The sequence below is a fragment of the Cherax quadricarinatus genome, chromosome 66, assembly GCF_038502225.1.
Source record: "Cherax quadricarinatus isolate ZL_2023a chromosome 66, ASM3850222v1, whole genome shotgun sequence".
Classification (NCBI taxonomy): Eukaryota; Metazoa; Arthropoda; class Malacostraca; order Decapoda; family Parastacidae; genus Cherax; species Cherax quadricarinatus.
Genome location: NC_091357.1, coordinates 6,562,760 through 6,590,364, shown reverse-complemented (window position 1 = coordinate 6,590,364; position 27,605 = coordinate 6,562,760). Strand labels below are relative to the sequence as shown.

General features: G+C 49.9%; 1 protein-coding gene across 1 annotated transcript in view; it reads left to right on the top strand.

Annotated features, from left to right (window-relative positions):
- LOC128704139 (uncharacterized) overlaps nucleotides 1–27,605 on the top strand; it is a 373,177-nt gene that overhangs the window by 110,894 nt on the left and 234,678 nt on the right. The window contains exon 3 of the mRNA XM_070099007.1: nucleotides 27,383–27,438. Within this exon, the coding sequence (XP_069955108.1) occupies nucleotides 27,383–27,438 (56 nt within the window). The remainder of the gene's footprint in view (nucleotides 1–27,382; nucleotides 27,439–27,605) is intronic.

The window sequence follows — 27,605 nt, the reverse complement described above, 5'->3', positions numbered from 1 at the left end:
TACTCACATGACATCCTCACAGTCCTTCCCATCTATTCACATGACATCCTCACAGTCCTCTCCATCCACTCACATGACATCCTCACAGTCCTCCCCATCTACTCACATGACAACCTCACAGTCCTCCCCATATACTCACATGACAACCTCACAGTCCTTCCCATCTACTCACATGACAACCTCACAGTCCTCCCCATATACTCACATGACAATCTCACAGCCCTTCCCATCTACTCACATGACAACCTAACAGTCCTTCCCATCTACTCACATGACAACCTCACAGTCCTTCCCATCTACTCACATGACAACCTCACAGTCCTCTCCATCTACTCACATGACAGCCTCACAGTCCTCTCCCTCTACTCACAGGACAACCCCACAGTCCTCCCCATCTACTCACATGACAACCTCACAGTCCTTCCCATCTACTCACATGACAACCTCACAGTCCTCCCATCTCAGGACAACCTCACAGTCCTCCCCATCTCTCAGGACAACCTCACAGTCCTCCCCATCTCACAGGACAACCTCACAGTCCTCCCCATCTCTCAGGACAACCTCACAGTCCTTCCCATCTCTCAGGACAACCTCACAGTCCTCCCCATCTCTCAGGACAACCTCACAGTCCTCCCCATTTCACATGGCAACCTCACAGTCCTTCCCATCTACTCACAGGACAACCTCACAGTCCTCCCATCTACTCACAGGACAACCTCACAGTCCTCCCCATCTCTCAGGACAACCTCACAGTCCTCCCCATGTCACAGGACAACCTCACGGTCCTCCCCATTTCACAGGACAACCTCACAGTCCTTCCCATCTACTCACAGGACAACCTCACAGTCCTCCCTATCTCTCAGGACAACCTCACAGTCCTCCCCATCTCACATGACAACCTCACAGTCCTTCCCATCTACTCACAGGACAACCTCACAGTCCTCCCCATCTCACAGGACAACCTCACAGTCCTTCCCATCTACTCACAGGACAACCTCACAGTCCTCCCATCTACTCACAGGACAACCTCAGTCCTCCCCATCTACTCACAGGGCAACCTCAGTCCTCCCCATCTACTCACAGGACCTCACAGTCCTCCCCATCTACTCACAGGACAACCTCACAGTCCTCCCCATCTACTCACAGGACAACCTCACAGTCCTCCCCATCTACTCACAGGACAACCTCACAATCCTCCCCATCTACTCACAGGACAACCTCACAGTCCTCCCCATCTACTCACAGGACAACCTCACAGTCCTCCCCATCTACTCACAGGACAACCTCACAGTCCTCCCCATCTACTCACAGGACAACCTCACAGTCCTCCCCATCTACTCACAGGATAACCTCACAGTCCTCCCCATCTACTCACAGGACAACCTCACAGTCCTCCCCATCTACTCACAGGACAACCTCACAGTCCTCCCCATCTACTCACGGGACAACCTCACAGTCCTCCCCATCTACTCACGGGACAACCTCACAGTCCTCCCCATCTACTCACAGGACAACCTCACAGTCCTCCCCATCTACTCACAGGACAACCTCACAGTCCTCCCCATCTACTCACAGGACAACCTCACAGTCCTCCCCATCTACTCACAGGACAACCTCACAGTCCTCCCCATCTACTCACAGGACAACCTCACAGTTTTCCCCATCTACTCACAGGACAACCTCACAGTCCCCCCATCTACTCACAGGACAACCTCACAGTCCTCCCCATCTACTCACGGGACAACCTCACAGTTCTCCCCATCTACTCACAGGACAACCTCACAGTCCTCCCCATCTACTCACAGGACAACCTCACAGTCCTCCCCATCTACTCACAGGACAACCTCACAGTCCTCCCCATCTACTCACAGGACCTCACAGTCCTCCCCATCTACTCACGGGACAACCTCACAGTCCTCCCCATCTACTCACAGGACAACCTCACAGTCCTCCCCATCTACTCACAGGACAACCTCAATCCTCCACATCTACTCACAGGACAACCTCACAGTCCTCCCCATCTACTCACAGGACAACCTCACAGTCCTCCCCATCTACTCACAGGACAACCTCAGTCCTCCCCATCTACTCACAGGACAACCTCACAGTCCTCCCCATCTACTCACAGGACAACCTCACAGTCCTCCCCATCTACTCACAGGACAACCTCACAGTCCTCCCCATCTACTCACAGGACAACCTCAGTCCTCCCCATCTACTCACAGGACAACCTCACAATCCTCTCACCACAGGAGTACACGCAATTTTTATTATTATTATTAAAATATCTTTGATTAGTATTGTAAAGATGAGTCATTGACCCTCGTGTAACCGATAGGACTTCAACCTTGAATATAAACCAGTCTTCTCATAAATTTATTGATAGGAAAGCTGTCATTGAATACCTCATTCCACAGCTAAAATCTTAAATTCCATATTATAACCATTGATTTGGTGGGATTTGTCCAGGAGAGGTCAGTGATGAGGCTTCGGAGGCTTGTTTGTGTTCGTGGTACACAGGCAGTGTAAGTGCCCTGGTGCGCCCCAGGTAGAGAGGAGTGGAACTGTTGGCTCTTGGTTGCCTGATCGCCAAGTGAGAGTGAGGTAGGCCTGGGTATGCTTATCTAAGAGGCCAGAACTCTGGTGGTAATTTTGGAAACTAGCCATGTAGGCTTGCTGTGGATAAGCGGGAACCCAGCAGCAACAGCTTGGTTGAGCAGGCAAGAACCAGACAAGCCTGCCCAGGGTGGGAAGGAGACACACACACACACACACACACACACACACACACACACACACACACACACACACACACACACACAAACACACACACACTGTACCTACAACTTGAGGAGTGATGAACCACTCAGTATAACGATAAGTTTCAGGGTTTGATAAATTACTTCGTTATGTCACAACCACTCCCCGCTGCTGCCTTCCCCTCCCCCCGCCCCTCCCCCCGCCCCTACCCCCTCCCATCCCCCCTCACCATCCTCAATCCCTCGTGTTATTATTATTATAATCAAGGGGGAAGCGCTAAACCCGTAGGATTATACAGCGCCCAGGGGAGGGGGGATGTGGAAGGCATTCAGGCTTAATTCGGGGAACTGGAGCACAGATCCAATTCCTTAAATCAAGAGCCCCTCACCAACATCAAGGAACCTTCCATGAGGGGTATCCCTCGTGTGTGTTCATCCATCTACCGTTTTCTCTCTTCCAGTTGTTGTGCTCAGTGTTCCTGCACCCAACCTGGTTTATTGCTCTATGCTGCTCCACTTATTTTTTTTTTCAATGTTATGTTCTTTAAGTTTTATACTTCCTAGTTATGGAAGTTATATCTTGCCGATTAGGTAAAACTGGACAGGTAGCAAGAACTCGTTTAAAATTTAAGTCCTTTCTAAAAATTTCTCTTATACGCCTATTGTTAATGTAACAATTAATAATTTTGTACCAAAAGAACCTTAGAAAACTTACCTAACCTTATTATAACAAGCGCAGTTTAATTTAGCCTATACACAAATAACCCGCACATAAAAGACAGAAGCTTACGACGACGTTTCGGTCCGACTTGGACCATTGACAAAGTCGGACCGAAACGTCGTCGTAAGCTTCTGTCTTTTATGTGCGGGTTATTTATGTATCGTTCCAGTCACGGTATTGTGCCTTTTTGTTATTTAATTTAGCCTAATTCAACTAAATATATTTTACAAAAGTTTGCAAATTTTAATAAACAAACGCAATAAAAAAAAAATTCGTTAGTTTCAGGATGATTTTTGCGAAATTATTGCATACATAAATTTGCGCTTGCCTTATTCAGCAAGAAGAGCGTTGCTATTTAAGCCAAAAATCGCAAGTTTTACCTATTCAGCACTATATAATATATATATATATTATATATATATATATATATATATATATATATATATATATATATATATATATATATATATATATATATATATATATTAGTGATAAATTAGACACATGTGCAACTCTAGGGTATCTTTATTGAGGAAACGTTTCGCCACATAGTGGCTTCATCAGTCCATACGTAGGAGAAACTTGAAGAACAGGAGGAGAATGAGGTAATCAGTCTCTCAACCTCATTCTCCTCCTGTTCTTCAAGTTTCTCCTACGTATGGACTGATGAAGCCACTGTGTGGCGAAACGTTTCCTCAATAAAGATACCCAAGAGTTGCACATGTGTCTAATTTATCAACATGTCGGTTCTCTGAACCATTCACCTACAAATATATATATATAGTATATCAGAGGTAATCTTTGCTGAGTTACTCGCCTACTCAACTCTCATATGTAGTATTCTTTGTGTGTTTTCTACCAAGCTTTCTCCTCCTTATGTGTTAAGTGTTAATACTACAGTCACTTCTTTTAGACTTAACTCCACCTCATCCTTATACTTGGAGATAACCTGAGAGATGGTATTTCCCAGGTGATGATATTGTTGGGAGGAGACTGTACGTTTAACGATGTTTTTATTATCCTACTGAAGTCTGCCACCTCTGACTGACGCTGCTGAAGTCTGCCACCTCTGACTGACACTACTGAAGTCTGCCACCTCTGACTGACGCTGCTGAAGTCTGCCACCTCTGACACTACTGAAGTCTGCCACCTCTGTCTGACACTGCTGAAGTCTGCCACCTCTGTCTGACACTGCTGAAGTCTGCCACCTCTGACTGACGCTGCTGAAGTCTGCCACCTCTGACTGACGCTGCTGAAGTCTGCCACCTCTGACTGACGCTGCTGAAGTCTGCCACCTCTGACTGACGCTGCTGAAGTCTGCCACCTCTGACTGACGCTGCTGAAGTCTGCCACCTCTGTCTGACGCTGCTGAAGTCTGCCACCTCTGACTGACGCTGCTGAAGTCTGCCACCTGACTGACCCTGCTGAAGTCTGCCACCTCTGACTGACGCTGCTGAAGTCTGCCACCTCTGACTGACGCTGCTGAAGTCTGCCACCTCTGACTGACACTACTGAAGTCTGCCACCTCTGACTGACGCTGCTGAAGTCTGCCACCTCTGACTGACGCTGCTGAAGTCTGCCACCTCTGACTGACGCTGCTGAAGTCTGCCACCTCTGACTGACGCTGCTGAAGTCTGCCACCTCTGTCTGACGCTGCTGAAGTCTGCCACCTCTGACTGACGCTGCTGAAGTCTGCCACCTCTGACTGACGCTGCTGAAGTCTGCCACCTCTGACTGACGCTGCTGAAGTCTGCCACCTCTGTCTGACGCTGCTGAAGTCTGCCACCTCTGACTGACGCTGCTGAAGTCTGCCACCTCTGTCTGACACTACTGAAGTCTGCCATCTCTGACTGACGCTGCTGAAGTCTGCCACCTCTGACACGCTGCTGAAGTCTGCCACCTCTGACTGACACTGCTGAAGTCTGCCACCTCTGACTGACGCTGCTGAAGTCTGCCACCTCTGACTGACGCTGCTGAAGTCTGCCAACTCTGACTGACGCTGCTGAAGTCTGCCACCTCTGTCTGACGCTGCTGAAGTCTGCCACCTCTGACTGACGCTGCTGAAGTCTGCCACCTCTGACTGACGCTGCTGAAGTCTGCCACCTCTGACTGACGCTGCTGAAGTCTGCCACCTCTGACTGACGCTGCTGAAGTCTGCCACCTCTGTCTGACGCTGCTGAAGTCTGCCACCTCTGACTGACGCTGCTGAAGTCTGCCACCTCTGTCTGACGCTGCTGAAGTCTGCCACCTCTGTCTGACGCTGCTGAAGTCTGCCACCTCTGACTGACGCTGCTGAAGTCTGCCACCTCTGTCTGACGCTGCTGAAGTCTGCCACCTCTGACTGACGCTGCTGAAGTCTGCCACCTCTGACTGACGCTGCTGAAGTCTGCCACCTCTGACTGACGCTGCTGAAGTCTGCCACCTCTGACTGACGCTGCTGAAGTCTGCCACCTCTGACTGACGCTGCTGAAGTCTGCCACCTCTGACTGACGCTGCTGAAGTCTGCCACCTCTGTCTGACGCTGCTGAAGTCTGCCACCTCTGACTGACGCTGCTGAAGTCTGCCACCTCTGACTGACGCTGCTGAAGTCTGCCACCTCTGTCTGACGCTGCTGAAGTCTGCCACCTCTGACTGACGCTGCTGAAGTCTGCCACCTCTGACTGACGCTGCTGAAGTCTGCCACCTCTGACTGACGCTGCTGAAGTCTGACACCTCTGACTGACGCTGCTGAAGTCTGCCACCTCTGTCTGACGCTGCTGAAGTCTGCCACCTCTGACTGACGCTGCTGAAGTCTGCCACCTCTGACTGACGCTGCTGAAGTCTGCCACCTCTGTCTGACGCTGCTGAAGTCTGCCACCTCTGACTGACGCTGCTGAAGTCTGCCACCTCTGACTGACGCTGCTGAAGTCTGCCACCTCTGACTGACGCTGCTGAAGTCTGCCACCTCTGTCTGACGCTGGTGAAGTCTGCCACCTCTGACTGACGCTGCTGAAGTCTGCCACCTCTGACTGACGCTGCTGAAGTCTGCCACCTCTGACTGACGCTGCTGAAGTCTGCCACCTCTGACGCTGCTGAAGTCTGCCACCTCTGACGCTGCTGAAGTCTGCCACCTCTGTCTGACGCTGCTGAAGTCTGCCACCTCTGACTGACGCTGCTGAAGTCTGCCACCTCTGACGCTGCTGAAGTCTGCCACCTCTGACTGACGCTGCTGAAGTCTGCCACCTCTGACTGACGCTGCTGAAGTCTGCCACCTCTGACTGACGCTGCTGAAGTCTGCCACCTCTGACTGACGCTGCTGAAGTCTGCCACCTCTGACTGACGCTGCTGAAGTCTGCCACCTCTGTCTGACGCTGCTGAAGTCTGCCACCTATGACTGACACTACTGAAGTCTGCCACCTCTGTCTGACACTACTGAAGTCTGCCACCTCTGTCTGACACTACTGAAGTCTGCCACCGCTGTCTGACGCTGCTGAAGTCTGCCACCTCTGTCTGACACTACTGAAGTCTGCCACCTCTGACTGACACTACTGAAGTCTGCCACCGCTGTCTGACACTACTGAAGTCTGCCACCTCTGTCTGACACTACTGAAGTCTGCCACTTCTGACACTACTGAAGTCTGCCACCTCTGACACTACTGAAGTCTGCCACCTCTGTCTGACGCTGCTGAAGTCTGCCACCTCTGACTGACACTACTGAAGTCTGCCACCTCTGACTGACACTACTGAAGTCTGCCACCTCTGTCGGACACTACTGAAGTCTGCCACCTCTGTCTGACGCTGCTGAAGTCTGCCACCTCTGACTGACACTACTGAAGTCTGCCACCTCTGACTGACACTACTGAAGTCTGCCACCTCTGTCTGACACTAATGAAGTCTGACACTACTGAAGTCTGCCAGCTATGACTGACACTGCTGAAGTCTGACACTACTGAAGTCTGCCACCTCTGTCGGACACTACTGAAGTCTGCCACCTCTGACTGACACTACTGAAGTCTGCCACCTCTGTCTGACACTACTGAAGTCTGCCAGCTATGACTGACACTGCTGAAGTCTGACACTACTGAAGTCTGCCACCTCTGTCGGACACTACTGAAGTCTGCCACCTCTGTCGGACACTACTGAAGTCTGCCACCTCTGTCTGACACTACTGAAGTCTACCACCTCTGTCTGACACTACTGAAGTCTGCCACCTCTGTCTGACACTACTGAAGTCTGCCACCTCTGTCGGACACTACTGAAGTCTACCACCTCTGTCTGACACTACTGAAGTCTGCCACCTCTGTCGGACACTACTGAAGTCTGCCACCTCTGTCTGACACTACTGAAGTCTACCACCTCTGTCTGACACTACTGAAGTCTGCCACCTCTGTCTGACACTACTGAAGTCTGCCACCGCTGTCTGACACTACTGAAGTCTGCCACCTCTGTCTGACACTACTGAAGTCTGCCACCTCTGTCTGACACTACTGAAGTCTGCCACCGCTGTCTGACATTACTGAAGTCTGCCACCTCTGTCTGACACTACTGAAGTCTGCCACCGCTGTCTGACACTACTGAAGTCTGCCACCTCTGTCTGACACTACTGAAGTCTGCCACCTCTGTCTGACACTACTGAAGTCTGCCACCTCTGTCTGACACTACTGAAGTCTGCCACCTCTGTCTGACACTACTGAAGTCTGCCACCTCTGTCTGACACTACTGAAGTCTGCCACCTCTGTCTGACACTACTGAAGTCTACCACCTCTGTCTGACACTACTGAAGTCTGCCACCTCTGTCTGACACTACTCAAGTCTGCCACCTCTGACACTACTGAAGTCTGCCACGTCTGTCTGACACTACTGAAGTCTGCCACCTCTGACAGACACTACTGAAGTCTGCCACCTCTGTCGGACACTACTGAAGTCTGCCACCTCTGTCTGACACTACTGAAGTCTACCACCTCTGACTGACACTACTGAAGTCTGCCACCTCTGACTGACACTGCTGAAGTCTGCCACCTCTGACACGCTGCTGAAGTCTGCCACCTCTGACTGACGCTGCTGAAGTCTGCCACCTCTGACACTACTGAAGTCTGCCACCTCTGACTGACGCTGTTGAAGTCTGCCACCTCTGACACTACTGAAGTCTGCCACCTCTGTCTGACGCTGCTGAAGTCTGCCACCTCTGACTGACGCTGCTGAAGTCTGCCACCTCTGTCTGACGCTACTGAAGTCTGCCACCTCTGTCTGACGCTACTGAAGTCTGCCACCTCTGACTGACGCTGCTGAAGTCTGCCACCTCTGTCTGACACTACTGAAGTCTGCCACTTCTGACTGACGCTGCTGAAGTCTGCCACCTCTGACACGCTGCTGAAGTCTGCCACCTCTGACTGACACTACTGAAGTCTGCCAGCTCTGACGCTGCTGAAGTCTGCCACCTCTGTCTGACACTAATGAAGTCTACCACCTCTGACTGACACTACTGAAGTCTGCCACCTCTGTCTGACACTACTGAAGTCTGCCACCTCTGTCTGACACTACTGAAGTCTGCCACCTCTGTCGGACACTACTGAAGTCTGCCACCTCTGACAGGCACTACTGAAGTCTGCCACCTCTGTCGGACACTACTGAAGTCTACCACCTCTGTCTGACACTACTGAAGTCTACCACCTCTGTCTGACACTACTGAAGTCTGCCACCTCTGTCTGACACTACTGAAGTCTGCCACCTCTGTCTGACACTACTGAAGTCTGCCACCTCTGTCGGACACTACTGAAGTCTGCCACCTATGACAGACACTACTGAAGTCTGCCACCTCTGTCGGACACTACTGAAGTCTACCACCTCTGTCTGACACTACTGAAGTCTGCCACCTCTGTCTGACACTACTGAAGTCTGCCACCTCTGTCGGACACTACTGAAGTCTACCACCTCTGACTGACACTACTGAAGTCTGCCACCTCTGACACTACTGAAGTCTACCACCTCTGACACTACTGAAGTCTGCCACCTATGACTGACACTGCTGAAGTCTGCCACCTCTGTCTGACACTACTGAAGTCTGCCACCTCTGACTGACACTACTGAAGTCTGCCACCTCTGACTGACACTGCTGAAGTCTGCCACCTCTGACACGCTGCTGAAGTCTGCCACCTCTGACTGACGCTGCTGAAGTCTGCCACTTCTGACTGACACTACTGAAGTCTGCCACCTCTGACTGACGCTGTTGAAGTCTGACACTACTGAAGTCTGCCACCTCTGACTGACGCTGCTGAAGTCTGCCACCTCTGACTGACGCTGCTGAAGTCTGCCACCTCTGTCTGACGCTACTGAAGTCTGCCACCTCTGACTGACGCTGCTGAAGTCTGCCACCTCTGTCTGACACTACTGAAGTCTGCCACCTCTGTCTGACACTACTGAAGTCTGCCACCTCTGACTGACGCTGCTGAAGTCTGCCACCTCTGACACGCTGCTGAAGTCTGCCACCTCTGACTGACACTACTGAAGTCTGCCACCTCTGACTGACGCTGCTGAAGTCTGCCACCTCTGACACGCTGCTGAAGTCTGCCACCTCTGACTGACACTACTGAAGTCTGCCACCTCTGACTGACACTACTGAAGTCTGCCACCTCTGTCTGACACTACTGAAGTCTGCCACCTCTGTATGACACTACTGAAGTCTGCCACCTCTGTCTGACACTACTGAAGTCTGCCACCTCTGTCTGACACTACTGAAGTCTGCCACCTCTGTCTGACACTACTGAAGTCTACCACCTCTGTCTGACACTACTGAAGTCTACCACCTCTGACACTACTGAAGTCTGCCACCTCTGACACTACTGAAGTCTGCTACCTCTGACTGACACTACTGAAGTCTGCCACCTCTGACACTACTGAAGTCTGCCACCTCTGTCTGACACTACTGAAGTCTGCCACCTCTGTCTGCCACCTCTGACACTACTGAAGTCTGCCACCTCTGTCCGACACTACTGAAGTCTACCACCTCTGACACTACTGAAGTCTGCCAACTCTCTCTGACACTACTGAAGTCTGCCAACTCTCTCTGACACTACTGAAGTCTGCCAGCTCTGACTGACACTACTGAAGTCTGCCACCTCTGACTGACACTACTGAAGTCTGCCACTTCTGACTGACACTACAGAAGTCTGCCACCTCTGACTGACACTACTGAAGTCTGCCACCTCTGACACTACTGAAATCTGCCACCTCTGACTGACGCTGCTGAAGTCTGCCACCTCTGACTGACGCTGCTGAAGTCTGCCACCTCTGACTGACGCTGCTGAAGTCTGCCACCTCTGACACGCTGCTGAAGTCTGCCACCTCTGACACTACTGAAATCTGCCACCTCTGACTGACACTACTGAAGTCTGCCAGCTCTGACTGAACGCTACTGATGTCTGCCACCTCTGACTGACGCTGCTGAAGTCTGCCACCTCCTACTGACACTACTGAAGTCTGCCACCTCTGGCACGCTGCTGAAGTCTGCCACCTCTGTCTGACACTACTGAAGTTTGCCACCTCTGTCTGACACTACTGAAGTCTGCCACCTCTGTCTGACACTACTGAAGTCTGCCACCTCTGTCTGACACTACTGAAGTCTGTCACCTCTGTCTGACACTACTGAAGTCTGCCACCTCTGTCTGACACTACTGAAGTCTGCCACCTCTGTCTGAGACTACTGAAGTCTGCCACCTCTGTCTGACACTACTGAAGTCTGCCACCTCTGTCTGACACTACTGAAGTCTGCCACCTCTGTCTGACACTACTGAAGTCTACCACCTCTGTCTGACACTACTGAAGTCTGCCACCTCTGTCTGACACTAATGAAGTCTACCACCTCTGACACTACTGAAGTCTGCCACCTCTGACTGACACTACTGAAGTCTGCCACCTCTGACTGACACTACTGAAGTCTGCCACCTCTGACTGACACTACTGAAGTCTGCCACCTCTGTCTGACACTACTGAAGTCTGCCACCTCTGTCTGACACTACTGAAGTCTGCCACCTCTGTCTGACACTACTGAAGTCTGCCACCTCTGTCTGACACTACTGAAGTCTACCACCTCTGTCTGACACTACTGAAGTCTGCCACCTCTCTCTGACACTACTGAAGTCTGCCACCTCTCTCTGACACTACTGAAGTCTACCACCTCTGACACTACTGAAGTCTGCCACCTGTCTGACACTACTGAAGTCTGCCACCTCTGACTGACACTAGTGAAGTCTACCACCTCTGACACTACTGAAGTCTGCCACCTCTCTGACACTACTGAAGTCTGCCACCTCTGTCCGACACTACTGAAGTCTACCACCTCTGACACTACTGAAGTCTGCCACCTGTCTGACACTACTGAAGTCTGCCACCTCTGACTGACACTACTGAAGTCTGACACTACTGAATTCTGCCACCTCTGACTGACACTACTGAAGTCTGCCAGCTCTGACTGACACTACTGAAGTCTGCCACCTCTGACTGACACTACTGAAATCTGCCACCTCTGACTGACGCTGCTGAAGTCTGCCACCTCTGACGCTACTGAAGTCTGCCACCTCTGACGCTACTGAAGTCTGCCACCTCTGTCTGACACTACTGAAGTCTGCCACCTCTGTCTGACACTACTGAAGTCTGCCACCTCTGACTGGCACTACTGAAGTCTGCCACCTCTGACTGACACTACTGAAGTCTGCCACGTCTGACTGACGCTGCTGAAGTCTGCCACCTCTGCCTGACACTACTGAAGTCTGCCACCTCTGCCTGACACTACTGAAGTCTGCCACCTCTGACTGACACTACTGAAGTCTGCCACCTCTGTCTGATACTACTGAACTCTGCCACCTTTTGACACTACTGAAGTCTGCCACCTCTGCCTGACACTACTGAAGTCTGCCACCTCTGCCTGACACTACTGAAGTCTACCACCTCTGACACTACTGAAGTCTGCCACCTGTCTGACACTACTGAAGTCTGCCACCTCTGACTGACACTACTGAAGTCTACCACCTCTGACACTACTGAAGTCTGCCACCTCTCTCTGACACTACTGAAGTCTACCACCTCTGACACTACTGAAGTCTGCCACCTGTCTGACACTACTGAAGTCTGCCACCTCTGACTGACACTACTGAAGTCTACCACCTCTGACACTACTGAAGTCTGCCACCTCTCTCTGACACTACTGAAGTCTGCCACCTCTGTCCGACACTACTGAAGTCTACCACCTCTGACACTACTGAAGTCTGCCACCTGTCTGACACTACTGAAGTCTGCCACCTGTCTGACACTACTGAAGTCTGCCAGCTCTGACTGACACTACTGAAATCTGCCACCTCTGACTGACGCTGCTGAAGTCTGCCACCTCTGACGCTACTGAAGTCTGCCACCTCTGTCTGACACTACTGAAGTCTGCCTCCTCTGTCAGACACTACTGAAGTCTGCCACCTCTGTCTGACACTACTGAAGTCTGCCACCTCTGACTGGCACTACTGAAGTCTGCCACCTCTGACTGACACTACTGAAGTCTGCCACGTCTGACGCTGCTGAAGTCTGCCACCTCTGCCTGACACTACTGAAGTCTGCCACCTCTGCCTGACACTACTGAAGTCTGCCACCTCTGACACTACTGAAGTCTGCCACCTCTGTCTGATACTACTGAACTCTGCCACCTTTTGACACTACTGAAGTCTGCCACCTCTGCCTGACACTACTGAAGTCTGCCACCTCTGCCTGACACTACTGAAGTCTGCCACCTCTGACTGACACTACTGAAGTCTGCCACCTCTGCCTGACACTACTGAAGTCTGCCACCTCTGCCTGACACTACTGAAGTCTGCCACCTCTGCCTGACACTACTGAAGTCTGCCACCTCTGTCTGACACTACTGAACTCTGCCACCTCTGTCTGACACTACTGAACTCTGCCACCTTTTGACACTACTGAAGTCTGCCACCTCTGACTGACACTACTGAGGTCTGCCACCTCTCTGACACTACTGAAGTCTGCCACCTCTGTCTGACACTACTGAAGTCTGCCACCTCTGTCTGACACTACTGAACTCTGCCACCTTTTGACACTACTGAAGTCTGCCACCTCTGACTGACACTACTGAGGTCTGCCACCTCTCTGACACTACTGAAGTCTGCCACCTCTGTCTGACACTACTGAAGTCTGCCAGCTTTGACTGACACTACTGAAGTCTGCCACCTTTGACACTACTGAAGTCTGCCACCTCTGACTGACACTACTGAAGTCTGCCACCTCTGTCTGACACTACTGAAGTCTGCCAGCTTTGACTGACACTACTGAAGTCTGCCAGCTCTGACTGACACTACTGAAGTCTGCCAGCTCAGACTGACGCTGCTGAAGTCTGCCAGCTCTGACTGACGCTACTGAAGTCTGCCACCTCTGACACTACTGAAGTCTGCCAGCTCTGACTGACACTACTGAAGTCTGCCACCTCTGACTGACACTACTGAAGTCTGCCAGCTCTGACTGACACTACTGAAGTCTGCCAGCTCTGACTGACGCTACTGAAGTCTGCCAGCTCAGACTGATGCTGCTGAAGTCTGCCAGCTCTGACTAACGCTACTGAAGTCTGCCAGCTCTGACTGACGCTACTGAAGTCTGCCACCTCTGACTGACGCTACTGAAGTCTGCCACCTGTCTGACACTACTGAAGTCTGCCACCTCTGACTGACACTACTGAAGTCTGCCAGCTCTGACTGACACTACTGAAGTCTGCCACCTCTGACTGACGCTACTGAAGTCTGCCAGCTCAGACTGATGCTGCTGAAGTCTGCCAGCTCTGACTGACGCTACTGAAGTCTGCCAGCTCTGACTGACGCTACTGAAGTCTGCCAGCTCTGACTGACACTACTGAAGTCTGCCACCTCTGACTGACGCTACTGAAGTCTGCCAGCTCAGACTGATGCTGCTGAAGTCTGCCAGCTCTGACTGACACTACTGAAGTCTGCCAGCTCTGACTGACACTACTGAAGTCTGCCACCTCTGACTGACGCTACTGAAGTCTGCCAGCTCAGACTGATGCTGCTGAAGTCTGCCAGCTCTGACTGACACTACTGAAGTCTGCCAGCTCTAACTGACACTACTGAAGTCTGCCACCTCTGACTGACGCTACTGAAGTCTGCCAGCTCAGACTGATGCTGCTGAAGTCTGCCAGCTCTAACTGACACTACTGAAGTCTGCCAGCTCTAACTGACACTACTGAAGTCTGCCAGCTCTAACTGACACTACTGAAGTCTGCCAGCTCTAACTGACACTACTGAAGTCTGCCAGCTCTAACTGACACTACTGAAGTCTGCCACCTCTGACTGACGCTACTGAAGTCTGCCAGCTCAGACTGATGCTGCTGAAGTCTGCCAGCTCTAACTGACACTACTGAAGTCTGCCAGCTCTAACTGACACTACTGAAGTCTGCCACCTCTGACTGACGCTACTGAAGTCTGCCAGCTCAGACTGATGCTGCTGAAGTCTGCCAGCTCTAACTGACACTACTGAAGTCTGCCAGCTCTAACTGACACTACTGAAGTCTGCCAGCACTGACTGACAGATGTCAACACTATGTATGTGACTCATCCTGTGTGATGAGTCACACAGACCGCCACCCCCACCCTCCCCCTCCCTTTAACACAGAACACCACCCCCACCCTCCCCCTCCCTTTAATCCAGACCCCCCCTCCCCCTCCCTTTAACACAGACCACCACCCCCCCCTCCCCCTCCCTTTAACACAGACCACCACCCCCACCCTCCCCCTCCCTTTAACACAGACCACCACCCCTTCCCTCCCCCTCCCTTTAACACAGAACACCACCCCTACCCTCCCCCTCCCTTTAACACAGACCACCACCCCCACCCTCCCCCTCCCTTTAACACAGAACACCACCCCTACCCTCCCCCTCCCTTTAACACAGACCACCACCCCCACCCTCCCCCTCCCTTTAACACAGAACACCACCCCTACCCTCCCCCTCCCTTTAACACAGAACACCACCCCCACCCTCCCCCTCCCTTTAACACAGACCACCACCCCTACCCTCCCCCTCCCTTTAACACAGAACACCACCCCCACCCTCCCCCTCCCTTTAATCCAGACCACCACCCCCACCCTCCCCCTCCCTTTAACACAGCCCACCACCCCTACCCTCCCCCTCCCTTTAATCCAGACCACCACCCCCACCCTCCCCCTCCCTTTAATCCAAACCACCACCCCCACCCTCTCCCTCCTTTAACACCGAACACCACCCCCACCCTCCCCTCCCTTTAACACAGAACACCACCCCATCCTCCCCCTCCCTTTAATCCAGACAACCACCCCCACCCTCCCTTTAACACAGAACACCACCCCCACCCTCCGCTCCCTTTAACACAGAACACCATCCCCTCCCCCTCCCTTTAATCCTGACCACCACCCCCACCCTCCCCCTCCTTTAACACAGAACACCACCCCCACCCCTCTCCCTTTAATCCAGACCACCCCCACCCTCCCCCTCTCTTTAACAGAACACCACCCCCACTCTTCCCCTCCCTTTAACAGAACACCACCCTCACCCTCTCCCCCTCCCATTAACCCAGAATACCATCCCCACCCTCCCCCTCCTTTTAACTCAGGACACCATCCGTACCTCCTAAACAAAAAAGTCTCTCCCCTACCCCCACCCCCACCCACGTTTCCGCCCCCACCATCTATTGTTTGGAGTGACTTGGCACTTTTACTGAAGTGATGCCACCGCCATTGTTGCTGCCAGCCCACACTCCGGCGCTCTCTCTCTCTCTCTCTCTCTCTCTCTCACTGAGAGAGAAAGAGAATGAACAGACGAGATTGACCCTTGTTTAAAGAGAGAGAATATGAATAAAGAGCAGAGATAGAGTAATCCCTGTGTAGAGAGAGACGAATAAAGCCAGCAGTGTAGACTTGGGGAGAGAGAGAGAGAGAGAGAGGAGGATAGAGCAGTAAAAATCTGGTCACCATCACGTGTATTTTATTATTCCCACGGGGAGAGACTGCAGGAAAATCTCTGGTGTGTGCAGGAGAGACAGCAGAGAGGAGAGGTTACTCTCTCACTGCTGGCTGCTCTCTCTACACGGGTTTCTTTATCTCTGCTCACTCTTTATTCATCCTCTCTCACTCTTTAAACAAGGTCGCTCTCCGATGTAATTCTGCTGGCGCTCTCTTCATTATCTCTCTCTCTCTCTCTCTCTCTCTCTCTCTCTCTCTCTCTATCCATGTCAACACGGGATTACTCTCTTATCTCTCTTAGTTGCTTAACACACCTAGTATTACTAAGTAACACTTTAATTAGATCTTACTGGAGGTTATTCGGGGATCAACGCCCCCGCGGCCCGGTCCATGACCAGGTCTTCCGGTGGATCAGGGCCTGATCAACCAGGCTGTTAATGCTGGCCGCACGCAGTCCAACGTACGAGCCACAGCCCGGCTGATCCGGCACTGACTTTAGGTATCTGTCCAGCTCTCTCTTGAAGGCAGCCAGGGGTTTATTGGCAATTCCCCTAATGCTTGATGGGAGGCTGTTGAACAGTTTTGGGCCCCGGACACTTATAGTGTTTTCTCTTAGTGTACCAATGGCGCCCCTACTTTTTATTGGGGGCATTTTGCATCGCCTGCCCAGTCTTTTACTTTCGTAGGGAGTGATTTCTGTGTGCAGATTTGGGACCATTCCTTCCAAGATTTTCCAGGTGTAGATTATGATATATCTCTGTCTCCTAGCTCAGAGTTGTCAGTCTGCCTGACCATCTTACTAGCTCAGAGTTGTCAGTCTGCCTGACCATCTTACTAGCTCAGAGTTGTCAGTCTGCCTGACCATCTTACTAGCTCAGAGTTGTCAGTCTGCCTGACCATCTTACTAGCTCAGAGTTGTCAGTCTGCCTGACCATCTTACTAGCTCAGAGTTGTCAGTCTGCCTGACCATCTTACTAGCTCAGAGTTGTCAGTCTGCCTGACCATCTTACTAGCTCAGAGTTGCCAGTCTGCCTGACCATCTTACTAGCTCAGAGTTGTCAGTCTGCCTGACCATCTTACTAGCTCAGAGTTGTCAGTCTGCCTGACCATCTTACTAGCTCAGAGTTGTCAGTCTGCCTGACCATCTTACAGAATCTTATAGCAGCTGTATTTTTTAGTAATATATTCCCATTAGTTATCAATTAAAAGGCACAAGAAAAAATTGTAACAATTATGGGCTGTTGTGTAAAAAATGGTCAAAAAAAAAAGTCTAGGAATGAATGGCAGAAATCGACGAAAACGTTGAAGTTAATATACCGCAAGGTGGACATTGCTGCCCGTCTTGCGGTATACTAGCTTTCTTTTTACTGTCCACCAATGAATATGAAGGCTCGCACCATGCAAAATAAGCCTAGGGTAAAGGTTTACACTGAAATGTCCGAACTGAGGCTGCATCTGCGGTACGTCTGTACATCCAGTCTGTCCAGGAAGCTGTGCAGTGAGACGGGGGGAAGCTGTGCAGTGAGACGGGGGGAAGCTGTGCAGTGAGACGGGGGAAGCTGTGCAGTGAGACGGGGGGAAGCTGTGCAGTGAGACGGGGGGAAGCTGTGCAGTGAGACGGGAAAGCTGTGCAGTGAGACGGGGGAAGCTGTGCAGTGAGACGGGGGGAAGCTGTGCAGTGAGACGGGGGAGGAAGCTGTGCAGTGAGACGGGGGAGGAAGCTGTGCAGTGAGACGGGGGGACGCGGTGCAGTGAGACGGGGGAAGCTGTGCAGTGAGACGGGGGAGGAAGCTGTGCAGTGAGACGGGGGAGGAAGCTGTGCAGTGAGACGGGGGGAAGCTGTGCAGTGAGACGGGGGGAAGCTGTGCAGTGAGACGGGGGGAAGCTGTGCAGTGAGACGGGGGGAAGCTGTGCAGTGAGACGGGGGAGGAAGCTGTGCAGTGAGACGGGGGAGGAAGCTGTGCAGTGAGACGGGGGGAAGCTGTGTAGTGAGACGGGGGGAAGCTGTGCAGTGAGACGGGGGGAAGCTGTGCAGTGAGACGGGGGAGGAAGCTGTGCATTCGACGGGGGAGGAAGCTGTGCAGTGAGACGGGGGGAAGCTGTGCAGTGAGACGGGGGAGGAAGCTGTGCAGTGAGACGGGGGAGGAAGCTGTGCAGTGAGACGGGGGGAAGCTGTGCAGTGAGACGGGGGAGAAGCTGTGCAGTGAGACGGGGGGGAAGCTGTGCAGTGAGACGGGGGGAAGCTGTGCAGTGAGACGGGGGGAAGCTGTGCAGTGAGACGGGGGGAAGCTGTGCAGTGAGACGGGGGAGGAAGCTGTGCAGTGAGACGGGGGAGGAAGCTGTGCAGTGAGACGGGGGGAAGCTGTGCAGTGAGACGGGGGGAAGCTGTGCAGTGAGACGGGGGGAAGCTGTGCAGTGAGACGGGGGAGGAAGCTGTGCAGTGAGACGGGGGGAAGCTGTGCAGTGAGCCGGGGGGAAGCTGTGCAGTGAGACGGGGGGAAGCTGTGCAGTGAGACGGGGGAGGAAGCTGTGCAGTGAGACGGGGGGAAGCTGTGCAGTGAGACGGGGGAGGAAGCTGTGCAGTGAGACGGGGGAGGAAGCTGTGCAGTGAGACGGGGGAGGAAGCTGTGCAGTGAGACGGGGGGAAGCTGTGCAGTGAGACGGGGGAGGAAGCTGTGCAGTGAGACGGGGGAGGAAGCTGTGCAGTGAGACGGGGGGAAGCTGTGCAGTGAGACGGGAGGAAGCTGTGCAGTGAGACGGGGGGAAGCTGTGCAGTGAGACGGGGGAGGAAGCTGTGCAGTGAGACGGGGGATAGCTGTGCAGTGAGACGGGGGGAAGCTGTGCAGTGAGACGGGGGAGGAAGCTGTGCAGTGAGACGGGGGAGGAAGCTGTGCAGTGAGACGGGGGGAAGCTGTGCAGTGAGACGGGGGGAAGCTGTGCAGTGAGACGGGGGAGGAAGCTGTGCAGTGAGACGGGGGGAAGCTGTGCAGTGAGACGGGGGAGGAAGCTGTGCAGTGAGACGGGGGAGGAAGCTGTGCAGTGAGACGGGGGGAAGCTGTGCAGTGAGACGGGGGGAAGCTGTGCAGTGAGACGGGGGAGGAAGCTGTGCAGTGAGACGGGGGGAAGCTGTGCAGTGAGACGGGGGGAAGCTGTGCAGTGAGACGGGGGAGGAAGCTGTGCAGTGAGACGGGGGGAAGCTGTGCAGTGAGACGGGGGGAAGCTGTGCAGTGAGACGGGGGGAAGCTGTGCAGTGAGACGGGGGAGGAAGCTGTGCAGTGAGACGGGGAAGCTGTGCAGTGAGACGGGGGAGAGCTGTGCAGTGAGACGGGGGGAAGCTGTGCAGTGAGACGGGGGGAAGCTGTGCAGTGAGACGGGGGAGGAAGCTGTGCAGTGAGACGGGGGAGGAAGCTGTGCAGTGAGACGGGGGAGGAAGCTGTGCAGTGAGACGGGGGGAAGCTGTGCAGTGAGACGGGGGGAGAGCTGTGCAGTGAGACGGGGGGAAGCTGTGCAGTGAGACGGGGGAGGAAGCTGTGCAGTGAGACGGGGGAGGAAGCTGTGCAGTGAGACAGGAGGGGGGTTGCAGTGATACTCGCTGGGTAGACTTATTTTATAAAGGAGGTGGAGGGGTAAGCCAGTGGAAGGCCTTGGTCAGGTGACCAAAAGCTCCAACTGCGGGTCGTCATATGAATAAGACCCGCGTCAGGACACACTTGTCCTATTTCCAGACTTAGCTAACCTAACCTAATCATCTCGTGCCCTCCTGTGAATACTGCTGTACAGTGTTCACTGCTATACTCACTGCTGTACAGTGTTCACTGCTATACTCACTGCTGTACAGTGTTCACTGCTATACTCACTGCTGTACAGTGTTCACTGCTATACTCACTGCTGTACAGTGTTCACTGCTATACTCAGTGCCACTCGTTGTTCTCGTCTGTCCTGATGATCGTAGTGGCCCCTTGTTTACTGTGTACTCCAACTCTCCGAGCACTTCTGACCTTGGCACAGTATGGCACAGTGCACCGTATGGTTCGGAAAATTAAGGACTTACTGATAGGTCTACACTCAGTGGTCCAAATTGGAACGCCGTCATAAAGTTGTGGCTAGTTAATGGGCGAAACGTCTTCATAAGTTTTACGTATGTGCGGGTTATTTGTGCATTGTTCCAGTCACAATATTGTGCCTTTTTATTCATTACTTGAAGTTGTTTTTGTGAGTGGAGTTTCGGAGTCACAACCCCTGCGGCCCGGTCTCAGAACAAGCCTTCCGATAGATGCCCTGATTATCCATGCTGTTGGTGCTACCAGCATGCAGCCATCATATGTACTACAGCTTGGCTAATCAGGAACATATATTTAATTATCCGGTTCCCTCTTGAAGATTACTTGGGATCCGTTGGTGATTTAGCTTATGTATTAGGGTAGTGTTGAAAAGTCTTGGTCTCTGTTTCACTTCCCATGGGGAAGTGAAACAGAATTCTTCCTCCGTAAGTCATGCGTGTCGTAAACGGCGACTAAAATGCCGGGAGCAAGGGGCTAGTAACCCCTTCTCCTGTATATATTACTAAATTTAAAGACAGAAGCTTTCGTTTTTCTTTTTGGGCCACCCTGCCTTGGTGGGATACGGCCAGTTTGTTGGAAAAAAAATACCAATCCATTCCCGGGGCGTGTTGGGGACCTGGGTAATGAATAGCCGGAAGTGATTAGGAGTACTGATAATGTTGTTATATCTGGAGTGTGTATAAGTAAGAGATTCTTCGGATTTTTAACCCCGGAGGGTTAGGTAACCAGGATAACCCAAGGAAGTCAGTGCGTCATCGAGGACTGTCTAACTTATTTCCATTGTGGTCCTCAGTCTTGTCCCCCAGGATGCCACCCACACCAGTCGACTAACACCCAGGTACCTATTTGCTGCTAGGTGAACATGACAACAGGTGTAAGGAAACGCATCGAAATGTTTCCGCCCCGCCGGGAATCGAACCCGGGCCCTCCGTGTGTGAAGCGGGAACGAGTGTTGTATTTGGAGTTTGTGTGTATAAGTACCGAGAAATTCTATGGTGATACCGACAATATGTGAAAAAGACACGTAACGTGCAGTTCAGGGTTATTATTGGAAACGTTTCACCACGAGTGGCTTCTCGAGTCCTGAAGAAGCCACTCGTGGCGAAACGTTTCCTCTAATAAATGTCCTGAAACTGTACGTAAGTGCTTGTTCATAAGTGCTGCTTTTAAAGAAAGATCATATTAAGTGCAAGGACACATGTGCAACTAATGTGACATTTTATTGTGGCAACGTTTCGCTCTCCAGGAGCTTTGTCAGGCCGAAATGTTGCCACAGTGTCGCATTAGATAGACTTGTGTCCTTGTAGCTAAAATATTGTTGGTAATTCCACCACTGTAATTATAGTGTCACTATACTTGTAGTGTGTCTTCGTCAATAATGATGTTGTGGATACCACATCTTGTCGGTATCACCATACCATTTCCTCAGTAATGATATTGTTATATTTGTATTGTTGTTTGTGTGTTCATACAGGGATTGAAAAAAAAGGCACAATACCGAGTTGGGAGTTGTCACAGTTTCTCTTTGCTGATGACACTGTGCTTTTTGGAGATTCTGAAGAGAGGGTGCAGAGGTTGGTGGATGAATTTGGTAGGGTATGTAAAAGAAGGAAATTAAAAGTGAATATGGGAAAGAATGAAGTAATGAGGATAACAAAAATGTAACGAAAGATTGGATATCAGATTGGAAAAAGAGTGTGTGGAGGAGGTGAATGTATTCAGATATTTGGGAGTGGACGTGTCAGCGGATAGGTCTATGAAGGATGAGGTGAATCATAGAACTGACGAAGGGAAAGAAATGAGTGGTGCTCCCAGGAGCCTGTGGAGACAGAGAACTTTGTCAATGGAAGCAAAGAGGGGAATGTATGAGAGTATAGTTATACTAACACTCTTATATGGGTGTGAAGCATGGGTGGTGGATGTTGCAACAAGGAGAAGGCTGGAGGCAGTGGAGATGCCACGTCTGAGGGCAATGTGTGGTGTGAATTTAATGCAGAGAATCCGTAGTTTGGAGATTAGGAGGAGGTGTAGGATTACCAAAACTATTATCCAGAGGGTTGAGGAGGGGTTGTTGAGGTGGTTCGGACATGTAGAGAGGATGGAACGAAATAGAATGACTTGGAGAGTGTATAAATCTGTAGTGGAGGGAAGGTGGGGTAGGAGTCGGCCTAGGAAAGGTTGGAGGGAGGGGGTAAAGGAGATTTTGTGTGCGAGGTTTTCCAGTGGGCAACGGTAAACAATATGATGCTCAATGAGGACAAATTCCAACTACTCCGTTATGGAAAACTGGAGGAGATAATAACTAGAACAGAGTATACTACTGACTCCGGCCATACAATAGAGCAGAAAAATAATGTAAGGGACCTGGGAGTAGTAATGTCTGAGGATCTCACTTTCAAGGATCACAACAGTGCCACGATCGCACGTGCAAAGAAAATGATAGGATGGATAATGAGAACTTTCAAAACGAGAGATGCCAAGCCCATGATGATCCTTTTCAAATCACTTGTTCTCTCTAGGCTGGAATACTGCTGTACATTAACATCTCCATTCAAAGCAGGTGAAATCGCAGATCTAGAGAGTGTACAGAGATCCTTTACTGCACGTATAAGTTCTGTCAAGCACCTTAACTACTGGGAACGCTTGGAAGCACTTGACTTGTACTCGTTGGAACGCAGGAGGGAGAGATATATCATAATCTACACTTTGAAAATCTTGGAAGGAATGGTCCCAAATCTGCACACAGAAATCACTCCCTACGAAAGTAAAAGACTGGGCAGGCGATGCAAAATGCCCCCAATAAAAAGTAGGGGCGCCATTGGTACACTAAGGGAAAACACCATAAGTGTCCGGGGCCCAAAACTGTTCAACAGCCTCCCATCAAGCATTAGGGGAATTGCCAATAAGCCCCTGGCTGCCTTCAAGAGAGAGCTGGACAGATACCTAAAGTCAGTGCCGGGTCAGCCGGGCTGTGGCTCGTACGTTGGACTGCGTGCTGCCAGCAGTAACAGCCTAGTTGATCAGGCCCTGATCCATCGGGAGGCCTGGTCATGGACCGGGCCGCGGGGGCGTTGATCCCCGGAATAACCTCCAGGTAACCGTGACTGGAACAATACACAAATAACCCGCACATAGGAGAGAGGAGATCCACGACGTTTGGGTCAGACTTGGACCATTTACAAAGTCAAGTCGTAAGCTTCTCTCTCCAATGTGCGGGTTATTTGTGTATACATTGAGTTCTCATAGTGTAAGGTGCTCGATGGGCTGGGGGAAGGGTGTTGAAAACACAACTCTGGGACCATTGCGGTTAGTTTTCCCATCGTGTCCTTGTTTGCACCTCATTAATTTAGATGCTTGTGAATAGAAAGGTGGACAGGAGACTGTGGTCCCAACAGGTCCAACGCTTTGCCGGGGTTCGAATACAGAGGTGGCTAAATATGAAGATGGCAGACGCATTGGAGAGGTAAATATATGGTCAGTCCCTCAGCCTTGAAACAGTAGTAATTTTATGGTGGTCAATCCCTCAGCCATGATAATTTCCAACCTTAATTAAATCATAAGAACATAAGAAAGGAGGAACACTGCAGCACATCTACCGGTCCTATTAGACAGGTTTTGTCAAACCCAAACCCACTAAAAAATGCTCACCCTACCCATTATCAGTGTTACCCAAGGAATAAACTTTGGTAACCCTATTAATTCAAGTGTAAGTCCCACTCGAATCCAATCGCATCTCACTCGTATATATATATATATATATATATATATATATATATATATATATATATATATATATATATATATTTTTTTTAACAAGCCGGCAGTATCCCACCGAGGCAGGTGACCCAAAAAAGAAAAACGAAAGTTTTTCTTTTTAAAATTAGTAATTTATACAGAAGGGGTTACTAGCCCCTTGTTCGGCATTTTAGTCGCCTCTTACGACACGCACGACTTAGAGGAAGAATTCTGTTCCACTTCCCCATGAAAAATACACATATACATATATATATATGCATGCTTAACAACTCGCAAACAGGCGAAATTATTTACAAACATTGTCTCTACGTCCACAGCAGGACTCGAACCCGCTAACTCTGTTCGAGTCCTGCTGTGGACGTAGAGACAGTTTATATATATATGCATATATACTGTGTGTGTGTACGGGTGGGCCCCGCTTTACAGCGTTTCGCTAATGCAGCAGTTTTTAATATACCCATTCTTCATTTATTTAGACTTCCTACATTAAATATATTCACCACTCTTAGCTAAGGATTAAAATATTTTAAGGTAAATAATACGTATTGTATATGCATTTTTTCAGGCCTAGCTCTGTCACTCAATATGTATTTGAAAATGATAAAAAAAACTTGTTTCACTTTACAGCAGTATCGCGGAACCTAACCTGCTGTATAAGTGGGGCCTGCCTGTACTTGCACGTGTAGTGCATGTGCAGGCAGGCTCCAGGTAGCAAGATATACCTGTTATCCCGCGTGTTTGAGACAAAAAAAAAACACTAGCAATCCTACCATCATGTAAAATAATTACAGGTTTCCGTTTTACACTCGCTTGGCAGGACGGTAGTACCTCCCTGGGTGGTTGCTGTCTATAAACTTACTACCACAGGACGGTAGTACCTCCCTGGGTGGTTGTTGTCTATCAACCTATTACCACAGGACGGTAGTACCTCCCTGGGTGGTTGCTGTCTATAAACTTACTACCACAGGACGGTAGAACCTCCCTGGGTGGTTGTTGTCTATCAACCTACTACCACAGGACGGTAGTACCTCCCTGGGTGGTTGTTGTCTATCAACCTATTACCACAGGACGGTAGTACCTCCCTGGGTGGTTGCTGTCTATAAACTTACTACCACAGGACGGTAGTACCTCCCTGGGTGGTTGTTGTCTACCAACCTTCTACCACAGGACGGTAGTACCTCCCTGGGTGGCTGCTGTCTACCAGCATACTAGCATAGGATGGTAGTACCTCCCTAGGTGGTTGCTATCTGCCAACCTACTACCTAGGACTTGTGTATTTATCTGACCTATGTTTGAAGCTACCCAAGGTTTTAGCTTCAATGACCCTACTAGGTGGAAATATAAACACATAGGAAATATAAACTACTAGGTACAACAATACCGCAGTCTAGAGACCACAAGTGTCTTGCAAGACAAGAATCATCAGCTCTGCATCTCTCTGCTTTGGATTTTCTTACTCATCGCCACTAATGGATGATGAATATGACAGTGAATGATGGACCTGACAGTAGTGAATCATAAACATGACAACAATGAATAATGAACATGACAGTCCATGTACTCCTTGCATACAGTAACATGACAGTCCATCTACTCCTTACATACAGTAACATGACAGTCCATCTACTCCTTACATACAGTAACATGACAGTCCATCTACTCCTTACATACAGTAACATGACAGTCCATCTACTCCTTGCATACAGTAACATGACAGTCCATCTACTCCTTGCATACAGTAACATGACAGTCCATCTACTCCTTGCATACAGTAACATGACAGTCCATCTACTCCTTGCATACAGTAACATGACAGTCCATCTACTCCTTGCATACAGTAACATGACAGTCCATCTACTCCTTGCATACAGTAACATGACAGTCCATCTACTCCTTGCACATAATCCCCAGAAATCAAATTTCCACATGTTTTCTGAAGGATTTTTTCCCAAAAAATGCATAGATAATTTTGTTTAATAATAGTTTTAGATTGTTTTTGCATATATCGAGCGCCATAACACTGATAATGTATCTTACAATTAGCTGTAATGAGCAGATCGTGTAATACTGTATCGGAGAATGGTACAGTTGAATCTTATTATGTTGTACGTTTATTCACTGTAAATTTTTGCTGGAAGGGAACATGCACGTGAGAATGGTTACATTTTTGCTCTGTTCTAGAGTAAATTCTGGCCTGGTAAAATATAAACAAATAAATTCTGGGCTGGTAAAATATAAGCAAATAAATTCTGGGCTGGTAAAATATAAACACATAAATTCTGGGCTGGTAAGATCCAAACACACGAATTCTAGGCTGGTAAAAAGCAAACACATAAATTCTGGGCTGGTAAAATCCAAACACACAAATTCTGGGCTGGTAAAATCCAAACACATAAATTCTGGGCTGGTAAAATCCAAACACAAATTCTGGGCTGGTAAAATCCAAACACATAAATTCTGGGCTGGATAAATCCAAACACATAAATTCTGGGCTGGTAAAATATAAACACATAAATTCTGGGCTGGTAAAATCCAAACACATAAATTCTAGGCTGGTAAAATCCAAACACATAAATTCTGGGCTGGTAAAAGCCAAACACAAATTCTGGGCTGGTAAAAACCACACACTGATTCTGAGCTGGTAAAAGCATATAGGAAAATTCTGTATATTTAAATTCTGGTCTGGAAAAAAAAACATGAATTCTGGGCTGGTATAAAAACATATAAATTCTAGGCTTGTAAAAGCACACAGGCAAATTCTGGACATTTAAATTCTAGCCTGTTAAATGGACACAGGTCAATTCTAAACATTTAAATTCTGGGCTGGTAAATTCTTGTTTTTTTATGAATGTGTTTTATTAATCTACAAAAGTATTTTTTATTGGTTTATAAATATATTTTATTGGTTTACGAGTATCTTATTAGTTTAAAAGTATTTTTATAGGTTTACAAGTATCTTTTACTGGTTTAACAATATTTTTTATTGGTTTACAAGTATCTTTCATTGGTTTAGAGGTATCTTTTGATTTTTTACTTGTATATTTCTTAGTGTGGGTGTTTTAACCCTGAAGTTCCCATTGGTTTAATTATCGGTTTGTTTTTTTGCAGCACAGCCATGGGGTAGCTGGGAGCTGTGTACCCATACTGCTGATGCCCAACACCTGGTGAGTAGCGTGTGTATGTGTGTTAGTTACCATTTTGTCCTAGGCACATGTCGATTAGACACTAGGCCTGTTGTATATGAGTACGTGTGTGTGTGTGTGTTTTAGTGTATGTGTGTGTATGTGTGTGTGTGTGTGTGTGTATGTGTGTGTGTGTATGTGTGTGTGTG